Source organism: Platichthys flesus, chromosome 15 (genome assembly GCF_949316205.1).
Source record: "Platichthys flesus chromosome 15, fPlaFle2.1, whole genome shotgun sequence".
Lineage (NCBI taxonomy): Eukaryota > Metazoa > Chordata > Actinopteri > Pleuronectiformes > Pleuronectidae > Platichthys > Platichthys flesus.
The window spans coordinates 8,559,787-8,583,912 of NC_084959.1; the positions used below are offsets into that span (position 1 = coordinate 8,559,787).

Genomic DNA, 24,126 nt, shown 5'->3' on the forward strand with positions numbered 1-24,126 from the left:
ATTCAAGTGGCAGATATGAACGCACCTTGCGATGACATGGATTAGCCTCAGTGTGTCAACATGTCATTGGCCAGCAGGTACTCGGGGAGAGTTTGCATTTAGGTGATGAACCAGCTGATGCCCCCCCCCCCCCCCCCCCTTTCGCCTCGAAAACCCGGGGCAGCCTTCTGCTTTAAGATGCCCTCCCCCGGACCCGAGAGGTGGCCCAATCGCCCTCCTTTCCCAGTCACCTGATTCATGTACTGCCATTTTACGCACAAGTTTGACTGATGAAACAACCCGGTGTTGGCCTATCGGCAACCTGAGCACAGAAATACACCCTTTTGTAAGAAGATGAGAAGGACTGGATAGAGAGAAGAAGAAAAAAAAGAAAAACCCGGCGGAGGGTTGTGTGCAGCCAGCGCGGGGAGCTGTGAGGATCAGACTTGGGGGGGTTTGCGCTGCGATCTGTGCGCACGTTCAGAGGAGGAACCGGGTGAAGAAGAAGAAGAGGAAGGAGAAGAAGAAGAAACGAAAGAGGGGGGGCGGAAGGACAATACTGGTTCTTTTTTTTAATCGTCTGTGAGAAATGACGCTTCACTCGTAGGGGATGCCGCATAGATTTGATGATAGTCACCGGTAGTCGGCTGCGATTGTTTCGGATTCACCCCTCGTTCGGGCGCATCCTCCGGCATCTCGCCCTCTGGCAGCGGCTGTTTCAGGGACTCCACATTGTCTTGTGTGCAGGATCATCGGATCGGACATTGATATATTCAGGGGGTTATATTTGATTTCTGCGGCCGGACACTCCTCATGCCTTCGACTGCATTTTAAATCGCTTCCCTGGATGTGACCGTCTCGCGCTGAATTTTGGCCGCCGCATGAATTCTCCCACCGGATCCTGGTCTGTGTTCTCTCCGCTGTCCTCCTCCTCCTCCGACACCCCCCCGATCCTCGCAGAGGGCACTACCCTCCTCCCTGCCGCTAAAGACATTTCGATCGTCCTCCCCGCTTCCCCACCAGCCGGACTCGACCATCATCAACCCTCCTCCTCCTCCTCCTCCTCCTCTTCCTCCTCCACCTCCTCTGGAACATGTCGGGACAGTCTTTGACGGACCGGATCGCCGCCGCGCAGCACAGCATGACCGGGTCTGCCATCAGCAAAGCCGTGTGCAAGGCCACGACGCACGAAGTCAGCGGACCCAAGAAGAAGCACCTTGACTGTAGGTTAAACATGCCATCACTAGCACTCGCATGCATCGCTTTCCCTCACAAAGGGCAGCTTGTATAAACAGCATCTTATTACCCCCCCCCCCCCCACACACACACACACACACCTCCCCTCTCCTCTTTCATCCGGCCCAGTGATGTTTGCAGCCTCTTTAATTAGCCACCGTTAGATTGAAAAGGGATTTTTTTTCTTTTTTACGCACGGAAAGCGAAACCCTCCTCAGTGGATCCAAGCAGTAAACGTGAAATCCAGGCGCTGGGGGGGGGGGGGGGGCACAGGCGGCCACTATCTGTGCATGTCATTCAGGGGAAATAGGCCACTCACTCCGGTACAGGCTAATCATATTGCAACCAGCCGCTTTACAGTGTATAGGCCCATCCATTATTAACGCCACTGTCTCCAGCAGCACTGGGATCCTCCGGAGACACCTCGTGCAGAATGGGCTTTTTTTTAATTCTTATGCAGTAACGTGTTTTTTTTCCCGGTCATTTCCCAGAAATCCAAGTTCACTGCCACGTCCGCTGCTGCATTATTATCATTAATGAATGTGTCAGTCCTGAGGTGCAGATAGTCGGCGAGTGTGTGTGTGTGTGTGTGTGTGTGTGTGTGAGTGTACTGTGTGTCTGTACTGTGTGTACTGTAGCCGTGACGGTGGGTGTTACAATGGGGGCTTTTCTGTTTTTCCTCTCGGTGTCACCACAGATTCTCGTATCTTCCCATCCCTGCTAATTACCTGCAGCAATTATACACACACACACACACACACACACACACGGGAGCGGGAGGATTCCTCACATGTAGATTTCGCTAGTGATTATTGGGTTACGTGGCTCCTCCGCCTCACCATAATTACTTGACATGATCGATGGAGAGCACGGGCAATCAATGGTGCTGCCAGTCAGACTCACGTGTGTGTGTGTGTGTGGGGGGGGGGGGGGGGGGGGGGGGTGCAGACAGACAGACAGACAGATGGGCAAAAAGCAAGACGGCTGATCAAGAGGGGGGGGGGGGGGGGGGGTAGGGGGGTGGATGCATCATCAGTCGGGGAGAAACAACGAGGCAGGTAGCCAGACTGCCTGAGAGTCAGTCATCCAGGCAGCCACACACCCAGCTAGTCAGCCAGCAAGTTTGGCAAGGGATTAGTCAGTTGTGTCCACAGCAGAGGTGACACTGGGAATTCTGGGAATTCTGCCCCCCCCCCCCCCTAGCAGATTTGCAAGCAACGCAATACATTTAAATCAGAAGGCTGTATCACCTTTGCAGGACTGAAAAGGCCCTAAAAGGTCCAGAGAGCGAAGTTCATATCTGCATTTGTGAGAAAATAAGCCATTTCAACACATGGGTAATCACTGCTGCTTTGGATGTCACACAAATCTGCTTATCATGACGTTGACCACCACCATAGGCTAATTGATGCGGTTTACAGAGGTCCGGCTGCCATCCGTGAGGCTCGTGCTCTAGATTTCCGTTGCGCCATTCTCGACAGGAGTAGCCCCCCCCGCCAGTACAGAAGCTGGAGGATTTCTACAGAGAACGCTGACTACTGACCTAATTTCTGCAGAAAATCGAGCCAGTTGACGATTCCAAATGAAGTATTGTGTGTAAAAGGCATATGATCAGATGAAGTGCACCGTTATTGGTTTACTACTGCTTATTACCAAGCCGCAGTCTGAGAGGACCTTGTTAGGTGTGCAGATATGAAATGCCAGAAGGTCGTCCACCTTTGTCACCCGCCGTGAGACAGAGATTCTCAGAATCTACGGCGATTGTCTCTCAGATATTCTGAAAAAAGCCGAGGGCATTTATGTGACAAATTGTCATCGAACAAAGTGGTGATAAAATGGTGTGTACCACCACTCTGGAGAATGACTCTCACAATGAGTCAGGTTGTCCTGGTCGAGGCGGTTACGTCAGGCCTGTGTTGTTCTGATCCAAATCTTATTCTGATCATTTGTGGAATAAAACGCTCAAAAGCTGAAACTGCCATTCAAATGCAGCTGTTCTAATTTCCACAGCTAGCTTTGACAATTTATATTCTCTCTACGAGTTCCTCTCCTCTCTACACAGGAAATGATGTATAGTTTTCTATCTGTCTTTTATCCAGAGGTGAATCTGCACTTTAAGGTTAAAGAAGGGCGCAGAAAGACGGTTTGTTTGTAATCAGGAAGACTCTAATGGAACTAATCCCTCCACTGTCTGGGAGGACCAATTGGAGTCGAAGTGAATAAAGATCGGAAAGAGAAAAAAAGATATAAACTCCACAGCTCCCAGGAGATCCATGTGGTTCGGCTGTACAACACTCTGGGTCAATGTCAGGTCTGAGAGCTCAGATATGTGTGACCCACATTGTCTCGGTGCAACTCACCCCCGAACCACCACTGGATTTGAGGATTTTCTCAGTGTTGTCACCTGTTAAAATAGGATTTAGTGTCATTGAGTAAAAAGAAAGGTGGACGGAAACTCTGCAGGAATTCAAATCTGTTTGGAGGTTTGTCCCAGAAGTGGCAAAAAAACTAAAAATCCCACTGACATTTGTAATAGCTATTCTAGTAACATTAATCAATTTAAATACCGCTTTGGAACTAAGCCTTTCATTAGGGAATGGTTCAGTACATGTGTTAAGATAAGGGAGGACATTTCCTTTTAATTCCTATTTCTGAGATGAGCAACAAACAAACACCATTACCCACAATACCTAGGATTGACAGAGCCCACATGTAAAGGGGCCGGATGAGGTCAGAGATTTGAGGATGGGGGAGGAAGTGGTGAACAGGTTGGTAGACGGCAGAGATTACAGATTCAATTGAAAAGTTTCATACGCGCTGTTTTTTTTTAACATGCTCACAAATGAATTGTTTATCATTAATCAGTTTAATTCTTTATTCAATGTGCAGTAAGATTTGTCCAGGAATGTGAAAAAGAAACCCCGGCGACATGCCTCATTTTCTCAGTAGGACATTTGTAATGTAACTCCGATGGAAACGCACTGCAGCAGCTCAGCTCCTTATGTCGTTGCATCATAAAGTATCTTTTAGAATTTTTCACCTGCGACCCCTCAACTGGCTCCAGGACTCTCTTCTGTCATTAAACCCACAAACGTATCAATGGTTTCTGGGCAATGTTACATGTTGCCATAAATATCAAATAGACAATGATATGAAGGGAGCCACACTCTTGAGAAGAAAGGCTGTGTGCCAAATCCAACATGACAAATAATAAATTAATGATTTTTCTTCTTGCTGGAACAGAACTCAAAGGTTCCACTTTCATAAAGATAATGAAACAGATGTTACGCACAGAGTTGCCTGTCAGTAGCATTTAAAATCTTCCTCCTTTGGGGAAAACCAGAGAAAAAATGTCTCTTTAGAGCGATTTGTTTTTACCTCAAATGCACCTGGGCAGAGATTCTGGACTGGATCACCTCATCTGAGAGGTTTGATGAATACAGACAACATTTCAATTACTTTTAAAATTTACTCGACGTGCTATCGATCCATTCTTTCTGAGGCACTGTGGGAAGAAAAGATAAATGGCCGACCCACTCCTCCAAATACAAAACATGATAAATCAAACGCTGCGCTGGTCATTGAAGCTAGTCAGAGGGTCGCGACCTTGACAGACTGGGCGGTGACACAAACGGCCAGGGTGGATTATTCACTGCCCACGGCCAATGATCAGCACGACACACAGAGTTATGGGATTTCACTCTCACTGGACGGTAGTCTGCGTGGCTGAGATAGGCGAGCGCGGCAATTGAAAACCAGATTTATCTGTCATGGAACAGTAATCAGGCCAAAAACTGGCTCCTTCCCTGAGAGCACGGTCATCTGTGTTAATCGGCACATGATTTCTCTGGTCGTGTGTCATGGCCGCAGCAGAGATGTATTCTACACGTTTGCGAAAGAAAATACAATGTGTTGATAAGAAGAGCGAACGCTTTGCACCGCAACAGGCACATTTATGGCATGTTAGTCAAATGAAGAAGCTGAAATGACTCATGTGTGTTCTGCCTTGACGTAAACGCACAACGTGAGTGACTGAATGAATAATCCTCCTCATACTCCCACCTGTGTGTGTGTGTCATTACAACAACCTGTTCTTCTGTGTCAGGTCCCGCAAATTACTCATTTTACCTGACGCCAAGGTCTTAAAAGAAATATAGTTTTTATAAAAATGTTCAGTGAGTCTCTTTACGAGGGGAAAATCTCTCCAGGCACACGTAGCTTAAAACCATGGTCTTTTATTATATCCTAACTAGCTTGGCAAATATCCTAAATTTTGATTTGATGACGCTTCATATCATCATCAGTCTTTGCATAACTGTTTACAGCACTGATATCCCAGTGCTTATTTGTAATTGCGTTATTGACGCGGTCTGCGGCTTATCAATAAGCCCAGCCGGCAATCGTACCGTCAATACTTCATTACATCCGTGCACCGAATAAATCCTAGATGATGCATTATCACATCGAGGCAGACACAGCATGGGCCGCTCTATTATTTAGGTGTGACCGTGTTTAAGTAGAGTTGTCCTCATTTTGCAGTTTTTTGCCTGAAAGTAAACGATATCTTTGAACCTGTAACAAAGGATTTTTACTGTGTCCCCAACAGTTGATGCAGCGAACTCGTTGACATTCTCATTTTTTCTTAAGTTCCTATATCGGAGTGGGATCCAGTAAATCCCAGACTTGTTTGAATTTCTTCTGGTCTGAATAAACGAACAAGAGTGAAACAGTAGACAACTCTAAGAAATCTGCCACCAAATTTAAACAGACAATAAATAGCCTCAAATATTGTGAGGCTGCCAATTTACACGCCATGTTTGATCCTAATTAGCTTAACCAACGCATTCCACTGTTGTTTATAACAATCAAAATGGCGATAACCACTGGAGCATAAGTTAGAGGGTCATTAAAGTCTTGAGGATCCAGACTGGACCAAAATAGTGTGCGGCACGTCCACTAAAGTGTGTGTGGACATATGACAGGAAACATTAATTAGTTGGAATCAATATGGTCCCAGTAATTATTGAGCCAGAAGGAAATTCACAAACAAGCCATTAACGATGTGTAAAGCATGACTGAACGCCACCATTAGCATGTGCGATTGTGATATTAATGGCCTGAGATCTAATTAGGTGAGGGGACTTCTGATAAACACAAATTCCTCTGAGCAAAAATTAGAAACATAATGTTGTGACTCCAGGGTGCGGTCGTTTAAATGTACAGTCACAGAGCTACAATGACCAGGTGTAAATATATGCATTGGTTTCTAGATGTTACAGACACTAACTGAGTTCTGGTCTGACAGCTGATGCAGAGTTTAATCAATATCTCCACAGAACCTGCGTCTCTGTCCCTGAGCTTCTCACACTTAAAAAACAACAAAGTGAAGATGAAGAGTATTCGTAACGTTAGCTTCAGTGAATTGCTGCTGCTTCAGATGCCATTGACATTCATTACACTTTAACCAACTGGGACTCGAGAGTTCTCCTCCACTCCTTCCCTCAGTGGTTTCACTGGCTGCACCACAGCCTTTGCTTTGCATGGTTCTTTTGTCATCTTTTGTCAAATTCAAGTAAAATTGTTTCTCATCTTTAATGTTTCTTTACATTATTCACTGATCTGATCAAATTTAAGATTGATCCTTTTATCCCTTTGTTGCAATGGTCATATATGTGGATTACAGCTAAATTTCAAATAATCTTAGTTTTGATATATAACAAAATTGCATTTTTTATAGCACAATAATGAGATAAATGTAATTGGTTTATTCAGGTAAAGACCATAAACCCACTGAACCTTACACTTTACAACCACTCACATAAGAAGCTTGGTTGTACCATTTGAAAAAGGGGCCAGTACTTTTTTTGTTTAAGATTAAACAGATGCCAAACATACTTCACATTTTGTTCTCGAGCCAAAATCCTCAAGGAATTCAGGGCATTGTTTTACAATCTGGCCCAGTTTTACATTTACTGCTGAAATCTTAATCCCCTATCATCTCCATTTCACTATGTTCAGAGGACATTGTAAAAAAACACATTATTGGAAACTTTATTCCTCTGCTTTTAAAAGAAATTATCTGTTTTTATTCTTTAATAACACATCGCACATCCGCACACACAAACACAAACACACTCAGCCTGCAACTTGCCATACCTTTGGATCCGACACACAAAGCAAACCACTGAGCTTTTCTCCCTTTAGAAATCTGCTCCACGTTCGCTTTGAAAAGGCAATCTCCACTCACGATGTGAATCTCAGAGGGTAAATGCTGGGGTCGAGTCGGTGTTGGTCCATTACCAGTCCCAAAGAAGCTCTGGAGGAAAATTCAGTCTCAATATTCATCATCATCAGTTAATTTGACATCGGCCTATTCGTTTTTGGTTTGTAAATTATGCAGCCCTTCAGTTGATTGAGCTGCGATGGAATTGACCTTGTGATGTAACTTTCCATCTTCGAGTTGATATTTTGTTGACACGCTGGTGGAGTGGGTAGTTAGCAGCGTTGACTCACAGCCAGGAAATAGATTTTTCGATACAGCTGCTCCGTCTGTATAGCGTCTGCCATTAAATGATCATTTGGTGACTGAACGTGCGCTGATATAGAGTGAGTCAAAATTAATGTACCAGTCGATATGGCTTCGTTCATTGATAGATCATTAACTCTACCCGTGAGCTCTCTAAGGTTATAAATGGTGACTTGTGGCACGTGGCTGCTGCTTTTATTCACAAGGACGCACCATTAGTGAACAGGCAGAGATTGAGTTGGAGGACACTGCGGAAAAAAAACTGCAACTTTACACTCGTTCTCTCACCACCTGGCCCCAAACCTTCATCTTTATTCCATGCTCTGCTAATCATGTGTTTATTGATGTGCCTCTTGTGCCTACTTGTCCAGATTCATTCATTCAGGCTGTTCCCCCCCCCCCCCCCCCTGTCCTGCAGACCTGATCCACTGCACCAACGAGATGAACGTCAGCATCCCCCACCTGGCGGACACACTGCTGGAGCGCACAGCCAGTAACAGCTGGATAGTGGTTTTTAAAGCGCTCATCACCACACACCACCTCATGATGTACGGCAACGAGGTGAGTCCAAAGCACAGACGTATGGAAGCCCAGAAAGGATAAAGATGACTTTTTGCACAATTGTGATATAATAGTTTTCATCTGGTTTCTTTTAATGACCTAAGCAACAACAATAGAGACATTTCTCTAGTAGTTATCTACAATATAGGAATATTTTAACATATTCTGCTCATATATGTATATTAGCTCTCAAAATGTAGTGCGCACTGGTTTATTTTGAATATATATACACCCTTATAAAGCCACAAGTACCTATTTTCAGTCTTTATGTCGACAGGGATAAACATCTATACGTAGATTGCATTCTTTGGTTATGAATAAGTATTAAATAGTCAGTTGACAGAAAACTTATCAGCAACATTTAAGATTATCAATAATCAATCAAAGCATTTATTAAGAAAATAAATGCCAAATATTTGACTGAACTCTGAAATTTGCTAAAATAATTGTTAATTTTATATCTTTGGATATTCTTTAATTATTTTATAACCCCAATAATTGCTATATTCATAGTGAAAATAATCTGCACATTGATCCATGACTTCTCTGCCCTCCCAACCCACCCACACACAAATATGAGAGAGAGCGGAGGTTGCCAGTTGTCCAGCGCGAGTTATCAATCTGTCCAGCGGCTGACATTTTGCTCACCTGGTCATCGTAACTCCTCTCCAGCTCTTGCAGAGAGTTTCTTTGAAGCCTTATCGTCCACGTGTCCAACAAGGAACGATGAAGTGTCCAGCTGACATTTCAATGGCCACTGAGGCAAATTGCCTGACTCCGCCGCTCGCTCCTACAAGAGCAACAAACCAAAACATCAAACGAGTTAAACCATGAGCGCCTCAGACTGGGAAGAGGAGCGAGGGCAGGGTTTACTGTGCGGCCATGACAGCCCTCTCAAAGAACAGGAACAACAAAGGGTTTAGTGACATGAGTAGTGACATGTTGTTCTTCTTTACAATATGTCAGGGATAAGCTGACTGTGCCTGATCTGGCATTTCTTACCTGAAAGCCGCGTGATGTGGCATCTTTATTTCTTTGAGAAAGAAAGGTTATAGAAATAAAGGCTTGATAAATAAAAAAGGGGCATGTGGTAGATTATTATTGGTTAGAATAAAACATGTCTTGGTTTTGTGTTTTCAGTAAAGGGTCGTTGTTGTTAGTTTTGTGCATTTGATTCACTGTAAGCTCCTGGTGTTTGTGGAACATGTGGTTTTTGCTTTTTGGAGTAACTCCTTCTGTGTCAAGTCCAGTTTTCTCTAAGGTCAAAATGTCAATTTCATTACTTTAAGTCAACAATCTCAGCCTCTGTCAGCTCTTATAAAGCTGCCACTCTTCAATGAACTCTTCACTCACTCACACACACACTGCTGCTGTGTCTGTGTGGATATTACCTTGATATTGTCAGGGAGCAGCAGCAGATAAGACACTAACTCTTCCCTCTGTTCTCCTCCTTTCTCCATCAGAGATTGATGCAGTACCTTGCCTCCAGAAACACGCTCTTCAACCTCAACAACTTTCTAGATAAGGCTGCACTACAAGGTGATTTAATGCCATTTGGCTGTTTGTAAACTCAGCAGTGCTGTTCGTCTCACAAAATGACTTTATGTCACGCTCCCCCCGGCTCTGTTACACCATCAATAAGCCTATTTCAGAGGGAGAACCACATCCCGGGATCTCAAAGCTACAAAAGTGCCTTTTCTTTGTTAAAATGAGCTGTTCATGGAAAACAAACATGCAGTGTGTTTTTAATTGAATCAGTTCAAAAGAGGAAAATGAATAAGTAACTACATCTCAAGGTGAAATGGTGACAGAGCAAGAAACAAGATTTTCATTAGGAAGGTAGCACACTTCATATGAAAAGGATTAGGGTTTTATAATCTGATTTGTCAACCAGGCAAAAAGTAATAAGTCTCTAACTGCAGCGCCCCCTCTCCCCTCCCCCAGGTTACAACATGTCAACTTTCATCAGACGGTACAGCCGCTACCTGAATGAAAAAGCCATGTCTTACAGAATAGCAGCGGTGGACTTCACTAAGATGAAGAGAGGGTAACAACACACACTACTGACACGTCACTCGTTCATAAAGATATTATGGATCTGTTTAACCAACTCAACTGTACGTTACTTTACACTCTTCGACTTAAAATGATGGACTGACTGTATTTTTACTTGTAAGCTTGATTTCAACTGTGTAACAAAATAGATTCGATATTTTTCTACTTTTGATAAAAAGCAGCTACGATGGCGTCACGTCTTATGGGATAATGGTGAATGCTGAAACATGTAGTTTTACAGCACTAAAAGTAGAAAAGAGTCAGTATGTGAACTGAACCTGTAATATATCTATAAAGTTGGTGCACATTAGCTAACATGAGCTACTGGTCATTCTCATAGACTGTAAGTAAAGTCTACTCTTCTTCCCGTTGTACCATAATTAAGCTAAAATATCCTGGTACCATCATTTTACACTTTGACGTTATGTAGTGCAAAAGTCTGGGCAATAGTGATCTTGGTGTAGAGTCCAGGTATTGAAGTCCTGTCGATACACAAGCTAGACCGCTCATGAGTCAGTCTCAGCTGTCAATCACAATGTTACAGTGATATCTGACTTTTTAGTTTGGTCCATGTCATATCTGCTAACATGGAGGAGGTGGGATTTATAACCTATAATGCAGCCAGCCACCAGGGGGTGATCAAGAGGATTTGGCTTCATTTATGGGATACTCTCATATCTCTCATCTTTATGTACAGATAATGGGTCATACCAAACTAAATAAGGATCCGGAGGCAAACCATTTGTTTTGAAATGAATCTGTTATTATTTTCTTTCTTTTTTAATCATGTGCAGTTCTTCATCATTAATTCCTGTGTGTTTGCTGTATTTGTGCTCCTGTGCTCTTGTGCGTTATCAGAGCTGAGGGTGTGATGCGCACCATGAACACAGAGAAGCTGATTAAGACTCTGCCTGTCATTCAGAACCAGCTGGACGCACTGCTGGATTTCCAGGTAAACATGTCGCTGCATCTTAACAACTGCAGCCGTGTCTGTTCATACCGGCTATACACATCCATCCTGAGTGATACGATCACAAATGGTCAGCGCTACGTTGCACACACACACGCACTGACACACACTCAAACATTGCCATTGTAAAAACATCACATATTGCTCTTTGTGAACACAAATAAAGATGGTTGTGATATTTGGATATGGAGCAGGAAGTGAGATCTGAGCGGAAGTGGTCCCAGGAGACATATTCAGGACATTTAAATGCCAGGTGTGAACAGACAGACATCCTCAGGGGATCTGTCGGGACAGATGTCAACACCGGGTGTGAACAGGGCCGGAAATATCTTGATCTGATCTTCTTCTCCTCTTCCTCCTCTTCCTTCTCCAGCCCAACTCCAACGAGCTGACCAACGGAGTCATCAACACAGCTTTCATGCTGCTCTTTAAAGATTCCATACGGTTGTTTGCTGCTTATAACGAAGGGGTCATCAACATGCTGGGTAAGGAACACACTCAGTTCACACACATACAGTGTATTTATGGAATAATGTCCCTGTAAGAGTCGAGATCACAAGACCATGACTCCACTCAATCTTTCTGCCGGAGGGGGGGGGACGACATTGATTTGTCCTGCTACTGTCTCTCAACTAAAGGCGATAAAGATCATCTTCTTATCTCCAATTAATTATAAATCCAGTGAAGGGGAGAAGACCGTCGCACGCCTTGCAGCAAAGTTCATTAAATGACTCATTACTTAATTGACCCGATCTTTATTGTAAAATAATTTATTTAATCACTGGATGGTCGGGGACATCAGGACAGATCCAAAACAGAAAACACCCAAGATACTTAAACCAAACACTTTTTAACATTATCATGAAACATCTCAGGGACCTAGAATACATAACAAAACAAGTATTTGCTGCATTTTTACCTGTTTTTTGGGGGGTGAATACATAATGAGATTAAAGCCATAATGCTCTTAATATGGTCTTATTATCCACAGAGAAATACTTTGACATGAAGAAGAATCAGTGCAAAGAAGCCCTGGAGATCTACAAGACCTTCCTCAACAGGATGACCAGACTGTCTGAGTTCCTCAAAGTGGCTGAGGTAACGTCTGTTCGTCCTCCTCTGAGGAGGAACCGCAGAGTTAAACACAGCAGGAGAGGGCGGGAATATGCGTCTGGAGCAAAAACTCAACGGTCCCCTCTCTTCTCGTTTGCACACGAAACATCCCTCTCTGATTTTGTGATTCCAACCTGCAGCATAAAAATGCACTTTGACCCGTTGAGATTTGCTCCAGACTTCTGTTTCCCTTTGGGCGCTGATTCACGGTCGATATTTTCCAACCCGAATCGACCGCAGATCAGCGTCCAGGGTCTTCTTCTTCTCCCTTCCTTCTTCCCCCTAACCTTCCAAGTCTTCTTTTTGCATCTAGATTTTCTGTCCTTCTCTTGCCCTGACCCGGGGAGGGGGTTATACTCCGAGACAGCGATTAATGGCTGAGTTCTTTAGCCAATCAGAGAGCCACTCATGTTAGAGCTTCCAGCTGAGGGACCCCTTTTCGCGTGCTGCCTTGTTACATGCCTGCACTGCATGCCCGAGCAAGCTCCTCTATCACTCTCTCTGTCTCCTCTTTCTCTCTTTATTTCAATATCTCCCCTTTTCCTCAGAATATATATTTCTTCTTAATGGCTGTTATTGTTAGCAGTTGCAGTCGTCGCTAGGCTTCACAGTGACTCTCAACAGTTTCTGTCCTCTGCGTAGCATTTATCCCGTGCGCCATCTCCAAAGGCTTTTCTCGCTGCTTGGTTTCGTTCCCATTTGGAAGAAGGTTTGGGCTGCGGCCGCTCGATCCAAAGAAACTCAAATCAACAGCAGACTAACGTTGACTTTAAGGACCCATCCATTTTACCTGTCTAACAAAATGTGTGTTTGTCTGTTTGTGTGTCATCTGTGTCCCTCCCTCCTCTTTCTGTTCAAAGTCAACATTAGTTGAGTGTCTTCCCTTTTGGATGTGTCTTTACCTCACGCAGTCATGTGACCTGTTGTCTGCCCTCTCCGCCCCTGCCTGCTCAGTCAGTCGGTGTGTGCTCGGCATTCATTCCAAACCCGTCTCCAGATCTCAGTGTGCGTACGCGTGTGTGTACTTATGAGTGTGCGTGCGTGCACATGTACTGTATTTATAGGTGTTTGTACGTGTGTGCATGTGCCCTCCTCCCCTCCTCCTCTGTTGTCTTTTGTTTGTTTTCCTTTCCAGCCACTGCATGAAGTAATGAATGCTTGGGTTTGATTCTTCTTTCTCCCTCCTCCTCCTCCTCCTCCTCCTCCTCTTCCTCCTTCACATGCCTCTTCCCTTTTTTTACTCTGTTGGGTTTTTTCTTTTTGGTTTACTCCTTGTTTTTCTTATTACATTGGGTTTATTTTTATTTTGCCTCCCTCCTCCCTCCCCTACCCCCCTCCCCCCCCCTCCTCCTCCTTTTTTGTGACACAGCGAGTTGGGATAGATCAGGGCGACAGCCCCGATCTCACACAGGTCAGTCCACATCTCATCTCAATCAGTCAATCAACCAGTCAGTCAACCAGTATTTAAATCCGTCAAGTCAATCCCATAATGCTTCATTCTAAACGCTCCCGTTCCCTACTCACCCTACAGACCTGCCTACACTGCAGCTGCCCCGTTCTCCTCCTCTCTTCTTCACTCTCCTTAACTCCTCCGCTTTTTTTCTCCTCCTCTGTCTGAACAGTCTAGAATAGAGAGGAAACAATAAATGAAGACCTGCAAACAGCCTTGAAGCAACTTTCACAATATTTAAGCCCAAGTGCAGGAATTTCATTTCCTTTCCTCCTATTTGAATCTTTGCAGAACAAATTTGACTCCGAGGTAAGCTTTTTTTTATGCCTTTAAAAGCAGCGTTTATGCAGCTGCCTCTTTTTTTTCTATTTGAGATGTCCACGACTGGGGCTTAGTATCTGTCTGAATTTGTCTCCAGCAGTCATTGTGGCATTTTCCCAGTCTAATTAATCAAGGCTTGTTTCTCATCATGCAAAATAAGTCAGCACAACTTCCTGAAACATAGTCCAGCCCGAGTGTTCAGACCAATTTCCTGAAAAGATTACGTCCCGTTGCATTAGCTGTGGGGAGAGCAGCGAATGGTTTTTTATTAAGTAGGTTTCTGCAAATATGACTTGGATAGGTGTACATAACGCCATCATAAGCACTGCACATCATGCAAAAGGCCTTAAATTCAACATATTCTTCTTAATTGGAATTTCTAATATCTCAAATCAGGTCAAAACAATGAGACAGTGTGACTTTATTTTAAATGAACGTCATGTTTGCAGTGCTCATGAAGACCTTATATGCCCTTATTCAACAACATAACTACCCATGCCTATACTGAGCCCTAGATATGTGTCTGTTTTACTTTTAAACTCTTTAGCATATTCTAGATTTCTCTGAAGAAGGATATCAAGAATTCGCATTTTACTCTCTTTTCCCCCTTTAAAATAAGTATATGAGAAATCTTTTCTTTGCTTGTTGTGTTTGCACTGTGTTCTCTTGGCGCTGAAATGTGAGACTCTGGGGGTGAAAACCGAGGTGTCACATGATGTCAAAACGAACCCATCCATCCCTTTTGTTTATCAATGAAAAGTGGCTGGCCAGCTGCTCAATGTGCATACCTGGTTTTTCACCAGATGTCTACATTTCACCGAGTTAACTTCCTTGGCTTCCAGTCGAAGGAGAGAAATGATGGCCTCAAACTGAATTAGAAGAATGCTGGGTTAAATCTGACTCTAAACCTTACATGGAATCCACGGGTTAACTCCAAATTTTTTGGGACTGTGATTTTCTTTCTGTGTGTAAGTGTGTTGTTACGAGCGCGTCTGTGTGCGCTGCTGGCGTCTGCATGGGCTGGTTAAACGGTTCAGAGATGTGTGTTTGTTGTGTTTCTCCTCTGGAGCCCCCGCAGCAACGATGCTCTAATCTGTCCTGACCCGTCAGGCCCGCTGCGGACTCGCTTGCATGATCCAGGGCTGACGTGTGCATGCCGGTCAACCAAATCTGATGAAACCAAATGCAAAAAAAAAAAAAATTACGATGAGCTGTCCTAGAATAGCTAACAAATCCTGAGGTGATGTCTTAATTTTGCTGCTGCTTCTGTGTGTCTGCGCGTATCTTTAAGTGTGTGGAATAAAGTGAGGAGGTGACGAGAGGGGAGTGAGAGAAAAACAATATGTCCCCCTTTGTCCGCTTGGCTGTGGTTCTAATATGACCTCCTCACCTCCCCACACCCTTTAACCCCCCCCTTCCTCGCAGGCTCCCAGCTCTCTCCTGGAGGCTCTGGAGCAGCACCTAGCTTCTCTGGAGGGAAGGAAGCTCAAGGACCTGTCCGCGGCCAGCAGGTACGATCAGATCAGGGAAATGCTGTGCTTGTGATTAATCTGAAATCTGTCAGTAACTATTAAATGGAGTGCCATGAAACAGTACAGGCATTCCTGGCTGTCCCAGGGGGGGATGCAGCGTCTCTTCTTTTCGATAAACTTAAATTCACTTTGATGCAGACACAAAGGTTCTTTGTGAACTTGTGTTTAGTGATCGCTGGACGTTTCATCCTCTGCAGCTCTACAGTCAAACGTTCTCAATAAATTTGATAAATCATTCTTTGTTGTTTTTGTTCTGCTTCCCACACAGAGCAGTACAGCCTCAGCCAGCTTGGCTTAGTCTTTTAAAAATAAAGTGAAGGCTACCAAGGACCCTGACGTACAATTCAATAAATAGAGCAAAGAGGAACAGCTCAAAGCAATCTTTAAGCACTGCAGCCTTTGCAAAAATGTGTGTGTTTGTGTGTCTCCCCGTTAAGATCCAGCAACATTTCCAGTACAGTGTCCTCTCTCTCCAGCACTGGGATCTCTCTCAGCCGCATGGACGACAAGACAGAGGACAACAGGCTGCAGCAACATAAGGCGAGACATCTGCAAGACATTCTGTAACACCCACCCACACATAGAGATGAGATAAGCACAGTCAATACTACACACACACAACACTGTGCTGAATTTCCTACAGTGCACACTCCTTTTCACAAATCAACTGATTGTTTGTGCGGTAAATAAAACTGTGCTCGAGTTTATTTCATTCCACATTTTCATTCATTGAACAAGTGCATTAATCCTGCAGCACTGTGAAATACAATGTGTGTCTGCGACTGTTTGTCCACAGAGCTGCACAGAGAGCAGACGTGAACTCACAATCTAAACCCCTTCTGCAGTTTATTTGTTTTTGAAGGCCCAAGGGGAATGGACATTTTTAATGGCTACGCTACTCGATGCCACAGAACACTGGGATCTTTCTTTGACTACAACTTCAATCATGTTCTCTCGATGCTTTCCGTGCAGGAGGACGGCCATAAGGGGATCGACGCTCAGACGCCCAACGTGTCCCCCGGCACCCAGTCAGTGGGAAGTGCCAACAGCAGCGGAGGGGCCACAGATCTCTACTGCAACTCCCCCATCGTACCCATCAACAACCAGTGAGTCTATCGCCCCGGCATGGTGTCCAGCACTGAGGACAATGGGACAAATGGAAAGAATGTTTGTTTAGTGTAGAATAAGCAAAGAGTTTGTTTTCTGTATTGTCCGTAAACAAGTAGCCTTCAGTTTGTTGCTTCATTTTCATGCTTCCACACATCCGGTGGCTAAAGTTAGGGGATTTCTTCAAATTTCACTTAGGCTTAAAGATGAAGTGATTATATTTCAGTGGTCAAAGGTCACTCTGACCTCATATGGATCTAGAAAATATGATATAGACTTAAACTGTAGCGGTTGGCGAAGGCATACAACCCAAGGACAGTGATTCCAGTTATCCCACTGCGCCAACAACAGACCTTTCACTGCAAATCACATTTTTATAAATACATTTTTTAAATTTACATAAAAATAAACACAACTGTGCTCTCTGCTCTGTTTTCCTTCCTGCAGTGTGCCAAATCTGACCAGTGAGCTGTTCACCCTGCAGCCAAACTTCACCCACATCCAGACCACACACACTGTGCCCAACAATAACAATGCCTGGGGAGGTAGGATGCACGCACACACACACACACACACACACACATATATACATATATAATCATGGAGAGTACACATAAGTACCCTCTCACTCATACACCCTCTCTCTCTCTCTCTCTCACACACACACACACTCTCTTGTTAGAGATGGATAAGCTGTGACAGTGAGTTGTTTTGTGCGTTTGACTCATTTCCACTCTTTTGTACTTTCCATATTACCACGGTAACGTCTGCGTGTCAGGTGACCTGCTGAAGCCAAACCATCCCACTCAGATACACAGCCCAGGAGCCCAGTTGTACTCTGGGAAAATGCTGCCCAATGATTTGGATTCTTCATTAGCCAACCTCGTTGGTAGTAAGTGTCTCTCCAAATGTCCGGTCATCGCTCCCTGTTCCATTCCTGTTTCACTCCTCTTGCTCTGTGTTGTTTGTTTTTCAGCTGATGTTGTGTTTGTTTCTATTGTTTGTTTCCCTTCTCTCAGACCTGCAGTTTGGGGGAACGCCAGCAAAGAAGTGAGTGGGTTTTCCTCACAACTAAAATAGAGCCCAAAGCGAAACTCTGCTGTCTGTTTAGATTCTTCACTGTTTAATCTCCCATATGAGTCACACAATTAGCACCTGTAAACACTGTGTGTGTTTGTGTGTGTGTGTGTATCAGGCCGGAGCTCCAGTGGAGTCAGCTGGTGGAGAAGAAGCCAACAGGAGGAAATAGCTGGCAGTCAAAGACGATGTGCACCAGCACCAACTGGACTCACACCGGCCATCCCATGGCACCTGCCCCCATGCCCGTCCCTCAGATGGTAAATTAAAAGCAACGCTCACGTGGTCATGAAGTTCGGACATGAACACTTTCCCCCGCGCACATCCTCACACAAGAGTCGCCAGTAATGATAAAACATCATCTAGACAATGAAATATATATATATAGAAATGTTCTCAGCTCAACGACCAATCAAAGCGCTTTACAGTACACACATTACACAGCTGTCAGGGGTTAATTTGGGGATTCATTGTCTTGCCAAGCGACTCTTTGCCGGGGATTGACCTTTCACCTTCTAGTTAGTGGACGACCTCTGCAGGTCTATAAAGCACTTAAAGCACTTGTCGATGAAGCACTTACAAGTATTCGGTTCAAATTATCATCTTATCAGTGAAGTCGGCTTTTAAGAACAATTTGTGTTATCTCATTCTGGATTTTAATGAATCAAATTTATACCTCTTTGCCAAACGTAACTTTGTGCTTTTGAAGCTCAGGCATGAGCCCGCGTCCTTTGTGCTCCACTCTAATTACCCACACGTCTCTTCCATTCAATCTGGCTTCATATTTTTAATTTTCAACTGATTGACCTCTCAACTCAAAACGGTCATTTGTCGAGCGAATGGATCGGAAAGCCGGCGGCATGGCTTGAATAGAAAGTACAAGTGATTGGAACGTGAGGAATAGTTTAAGCTCTGGTTTTTCATCTCTGCACAGTTTGAGATGAATTGTTCTACACAGACTTGCATTAAAAAAAAATTCTCTTCTCCTTTTCCATTACTTTTCACAGAATGGGATGATCTATACTGGCTACGTAAGTACCTTTCATTATTTCAACCTTTCCCTTTACTTTGCTTTTAAAATTACTCAAATTGAACTATTTGGCTTTTTGTGCTGTATTGGCACTGACTGCAAATTGACCACCTCAATTCAGCTTTACTACATCGTGCATCCATTTTACTCACTTGAAGATGTTGTGTTATGGAGCTGTGTTGCTTCCACGCCAGAAAAAGAAAAACTGATCACATTATATCATGAAAAATGTATCTTAGTAACATGATGTTTTTCACATTATAACTCGATAATTTCATGTTATTCCAAAATAGAAATTTATCACATTATGAAGTAATATGCATCACGTTGTAGCTTACTAAATGTCTTTATTGTAAATATCATGCTACGTGATTATTACCATAGACTTTTCATGTTAGAACTTGACACTGATCCCTTTTCCCTTTTTCTGACATGGCAGTAATATGCTTCCATACTAAGACAGATGAATACTTAAGAAAGTAAAAGGCCGACAGTATCAGGATCATGTTTGTAACTGATTCTTCTGTACAGTCTGTAAAGGCTAGAAAGTGATCTGTTGTGTTTTTCTGCTCAGGCTCCAGCACCAGTGGCTTTTCCTATGACGTCACCCCAAGTGCCTATGTATGGAATGGTAAGTGAAGTCTTATCTCAGTCACGCATTCACAAATCTCTGATTAACATGCCGCTGGGCTCTGGTCTTAGCGGCACCCAAATGATCCTGTTTGTTCCCTCGCCCATTATCCCACCTTCAAGCTCTCTCACCTGTCGTTTCGCCAGCTCCCTCCTCAGATGAGCCATCAGATGGGGGGTGTTCCCATGATGCCGCCACAGCATGTCATGTACAACCAGCCGGTCCTGAGACCTAGCAATCCCTTCGGACCCATCCCGGGGACACAGGTAACACAAACACACACATAAAGACACACACCTACAGCTGATGCAATTATTCATTTATATACAGCAAGGCAGAGGGGGGCCTGACCTGTAAGAGCTAAAAATAGACATAAATTAGACAATGGCGAAGTGTGATATCTCTCATTACGCCTCATGTCAGAGCAGCGTTTTATGAAACTAACTGTCCTCGTGTGGTGACAGCCGACTATTGTCTCTATGTCGGATTCTGTAAATCACGGAAATGTACGCTGAAGAAGTTAACAACCAACACTTCTCATACTGAAACTAAAATAAATAAGGACTGGGATGCATTTGAACATCCTAAATTGATATAAAATACAAGGACACTAGAGCGAGTCCTTCGACAACTGCTGCGTCTATGCCTCGTGTCCGTAAGACTCCTGGAATCATTGATGCCTTTATTTGTAGCTACACTTAAAGATTGATAAGTCGCTCTCTAGCTGTGGACCCCCTGGAGAAACACGGTGAATCACGTTGTCAGATAATTTGACCAGCGAGGGTAAAACGGGTTTTTCACTGCGCATAACCAGCAGTTGGTGCATCGACAAGACTCTCAGCAGAACAAACAAGTGTATTTTGAGCATTTATTCAAAACAGAGCTGTATAATTGCTCACTGAGCATGTACCGCCCCTAGATGCTGTTTTCTTGGCACTGCGGCAGGTAATATGCTTGTCAATAGATGCCTGAGCACTTGACGAGTTGTTTTGTTGAACTAAATTACTCTCCATTCTCCCCCGGTCCTCTGCAGATGCACTTCATGTAGGGATGATCTCGTTACCATGGCAGCAGGGCTGAGAACGAGAAGGCGAGAGGAAAGAGATGGAGGCGAAGAGTCAAAGAAAACAAATCCAGAACCAAATCCCAGTGCAGGAGGAAGGAAGACAAAGACAGAGAGGAAAGAGGGAGCGGAGAGGAAGAAGGAGAAGAGGACCAGAGGATGGATAAAGGATGAAATGCTGATCACTCTTTCCATGTCGCCTGACCCGCTAATCTCCTCTCCTCTCTCCATGTGGCTGCTGATCTCTCTGTCTTTGAATCCACAATGGCGGGGCACCAGCGGCTCCACGTCCGTCCCACTCATCCTCTGTTTGATTTGCCGGTTCAGACGGCGAACACGCCCTGGGATGAGGCCACAAAAACTGACAGCTCAATGGAAGTGCAGACGCTCTACAGGCCACTTCCTGACCTCCTCATCCAGATAATTTCCTGTATTAAAAAACTGACCCTCCTCCCTCTCCATCCCCCGACTGAGTCAAACCTGGAGGACGCGCGCCTCTTTCTCCGATTGGATCGTTTCCTGGCACTTTACTCAATGTGAACTTTGCCAAGGGTGTGTGTCTGTGTGGGTGATTTTAGCATCTTGTTTAGATTGGTTCCCGGTTGCGTGTCATCCATCACCTGATGTCAGAAAGTAATCGATTCAAATGCAAGCGTGCGTGTCCCTTTTTCTACATTTCAGTGTGCTGCATCAACATTTACTGTTCCGAGTCTTTTTATGAGCTCAATTTGTTCTTAATTGCCAACGTCTCATTCAGAATCTAGCATGGAAGGATCATTTGTAGGCACGCTTGTGTGTGTGTGTGTGTATCAATGTGTGTGTGTGTGTGGATGGATGGAGCTGTTTAGGGTAAGTACTGTACGTTTCTCTTTTGGTACCTGAGGTCGTGACTGTGTTGCCAGGTACCAACGTGTTACTGCACTGGAACTAACTGATGAAAGCACTGAGCCACAGCCAGGCATCACATTTGGATGTAAACAAACCTCTTACAGTAACTTTGCTACTTGGGGATGTGCTGTACACACTGTATTCTGTTCTTTTTGTCCCTCCTCTACAGCTGTGCAATATCATGCAAACCCTGTCACGTCTTTTCCATCCGTAGCTTGTCTAGAAGCCGTTGCCTGATGAAGTGTTGTACCTCTTGTGTGTCCACATCAGGTTTCTGTACAGAATGTTGTTTTTGTTTGGTTCTTTTTCACCATGTCCTGTTTGACCCGCACTGCTCTAAAAGTAAGGGGAAAATGCACTGAGAGCCAGAGAGCGACGTGACTGGATATTAGTTAGATGACTCCCAGTCTTGCCAAATCAGAAAAGGTCTAACTCTCAATTGTAAGATGTCCTCCCTGTCCTGAGCATTCGTCCTTTAGAAAAATTAGTCTCTTGAGAAATCCTCTATGCACTCCAGAAAAAAAACTGGGTAGGTGTAATCACAGCAGTAGAAGTCTCATCTCTCAACAATTGGAGGAATTAAAAGATTTCGCCAGCCAGCACAGAAGTAAGTTTGTTAATGTAGTGTTAACATTTGAGGACAGGATGGTTAGGAGGTCAGTTGGAGGAGACGAGTGAAGACCAGACTGTCGGAAAGCCACTGAGGGAATCGTCTGCCTGTCACGGCCCCAGCGTTGCCTGCAGTGAAAACGCACAGATTAAGTCAGACAGCCGGAGGTGGGGGGGGCTTTAATGAGACGTTTAATGTTAATGTGGCTTTTCTCGTAGATCCAAGGTCAAGTTAAACCCACAGACGGATGATATATATATATATACCCTTATATATATATATAGATAGCACAAACCTTTTAAGAGGGGACAATGCTCTGCTGCACAAAAACCTAAAATCATTGCTGGGATGTACAGTTATAGGGGCAATAATTAACTGGGGTTGAAGTCGTTTTCTATTGATTGTGTCTGTTCTGTGTACTGTACGTGTGTTTGTGTGCACATGCCTTCCCATAGAGATAAACAGGGTCATGTGGCTCGGTTGGAGATGAAAGGTCTCTAGCGAGCTGGTAGCGTGTACTAACTTAGCAGTGAGTGCCATTGTGACCGTGTCTCAGTCTGTTCTACACCCCCATCGACTCAAAGTGGTTCTAGGAACACTCGTATGACGAAGGAGAAATGCAAAAAAAAACAAAGGCCAGAGTCGGCAGACCTGGAAGTGAATCTGAGGTGAACCTCTCCAGTCGGATCTGCACAGGGAGCTGATTTCTAACAAAGCCGCCAGAGAAGTGCAACTGCACGTGATTCATCCTCGACATGTAAGAGCTGGATTCACGAGTCCACTACCAGCAGTGTGTTTGAAATCATCACCAAGCAGGCTGATCTTCTCTGAGGTTTCTAAATAAGCCGCAGCTGACATTTGAAAATCTCCCTTTTGGAAAAAAGTGTTGATCCGGCCCCCCCCCCCACACCACCAACCCATTACTTGTTGTTCCAGTGGTTTGTCTTTCCCCGTCAGCTGAATGCTCTTTTCATTGTGCACTTCATTCCCACGACGCAGCTTGTTCCAATCTGGGCCAACCTCTCTGACTGTTACCGTGTCCTCTGTATATAGGTAATGCCGTTCATGTGTTTTTAGACGTGCTCTCTCTGTAAAGTGATCGAAGCCCCATTGGATGACGTTACTGTATGTGGGACAACTTATTGCTGTATCTGTGTTTGAATGGTTGTATTTTGAAGGTGTCATCATCCAGGGATGGGTAGGGGGTGGGTGGGGTTGATGTTTGTGATGTTTGTGTCCATCTCGAGGAGGAAGGGGGTGGGGTTTCTGGGTGGGGGTGGGTCAAGGGTAAATTATCACAACTGGTTTATACCAAGAGTGTCTTCATCAAGGAAGTGGACAGGACAGGGTCTGTCCTCTTCGAAACAGGAACATTTTTTTGCACCAAAGTCATCATCAAAGCGCAGCTTCTTCTTATTCAAGGTCACAATGGATGGATGATATCAGAACTCTAATGGATATTTTTGGTTCTTTTATTTTGAGACAAGAAAAACCTGTCTTTTTTTGCATGATTAAGTGTCGTCTTTTTATTGGCTTGTGTGCCCGGTAAAAGCATGACCATTGTGTGAACTCTCACTTACCGGTGTGTTTGGAAAAACGAGATTTTTTACTTACCTCTTGACATGAACCTTCATTGACATTCATAATCAACGGTTTTACAATGTAGGGTCTGTAACTCGTTTGAAGGCTGTCTCGCATGCAGAAATGCAACTTGCAAGTAACCCATCAAACTTCAAATCCAGTTACCATAACTGCATCTTTGTAAACCACCATGGATGTCAATGCCAGATATCACCTAGCTAGCCAGACATTGCAGTCTTGTAAAATCGCTCTTTATTAAAGCGTTGCTATTTTCAATAATTACGTTTGAATGCTCGCTCCTTTTTCATACTACGCCAGCAGCATCATGGGAAGTCGTGATTGAAAGTCAAAGTACTGTATCTATGTGTTTGGTCTGGTCCACAGTGTGTGGTGTTT

The 24,126-nt window shown here is 44.2% G+C and overlaps 1 protein-coding gene across 1 annotated transcript; it reads left to right on the top strand.

Moving 5' to 3' along the window:
- Positions 1-277: 277 nt before the first annotated feature.
- On the top strand, positions 278-23,348 carry LOC133970171 (phosphatidylinositol-binding clathrin assembly protein-like). Its single transcript, XM_062407037.1, has 19 exons — positions 278-1,202; positions 8,160-8,302; positions 9,766-9,841; positions 10,247-10,349; positions 11,216-11,309; positions 11,701-11,812; positions 12,319-12,425; positions 13,810-13,851; positions 15,637-15,722; positions 16,181-16,283; positions 16,716-16,849; positions 17,298-17,395; positions 17,629-17,742; positions 17,870-17,900; positions 18,046-18,187; positions 18,935-18,958; positions 19,532-19,588; positions 19,735-19,854; positions 20,622-23,348. Exons 1-19 carry the CDS (start codon positions 1,073-1,075, stop codon positions 20,634-20,636), a joined length of 1,731 nt encoding a protein of 576 aa, XP_062263021.1. The 5' UTR covers positions 278-1,072; the 3' UTR covers positions 20,637-23,348.
- Positions 23,349-24,126: the final 778 nt, after the last annotated feature.

Excerpts from the sequence above, each read along its gene's own strand:
- LOC133970171 (XM_062407037.1), top strand. The coding sequence starts at position 1,073 with ATGTCGGGACAGTCTTTGACGGACCGGATCGCCGCCGCGCAGCACAGC. Across the intron at positions 9,842-10,246 it reads AGATAAGGCTGCACTACAAG|GTTACAACATGTCAACTTTC; the intron begins GTGATTTAATGC and ends CCCCTCCCCCAG. Across the intron at positions 16,284-16,715 it reads ACAGGCTGCAGCAACATAAG|GAGGACGGCCATAAGGGGAT; the intron begins GCGAGACATCTG and ends CTTTCCGTGCAG.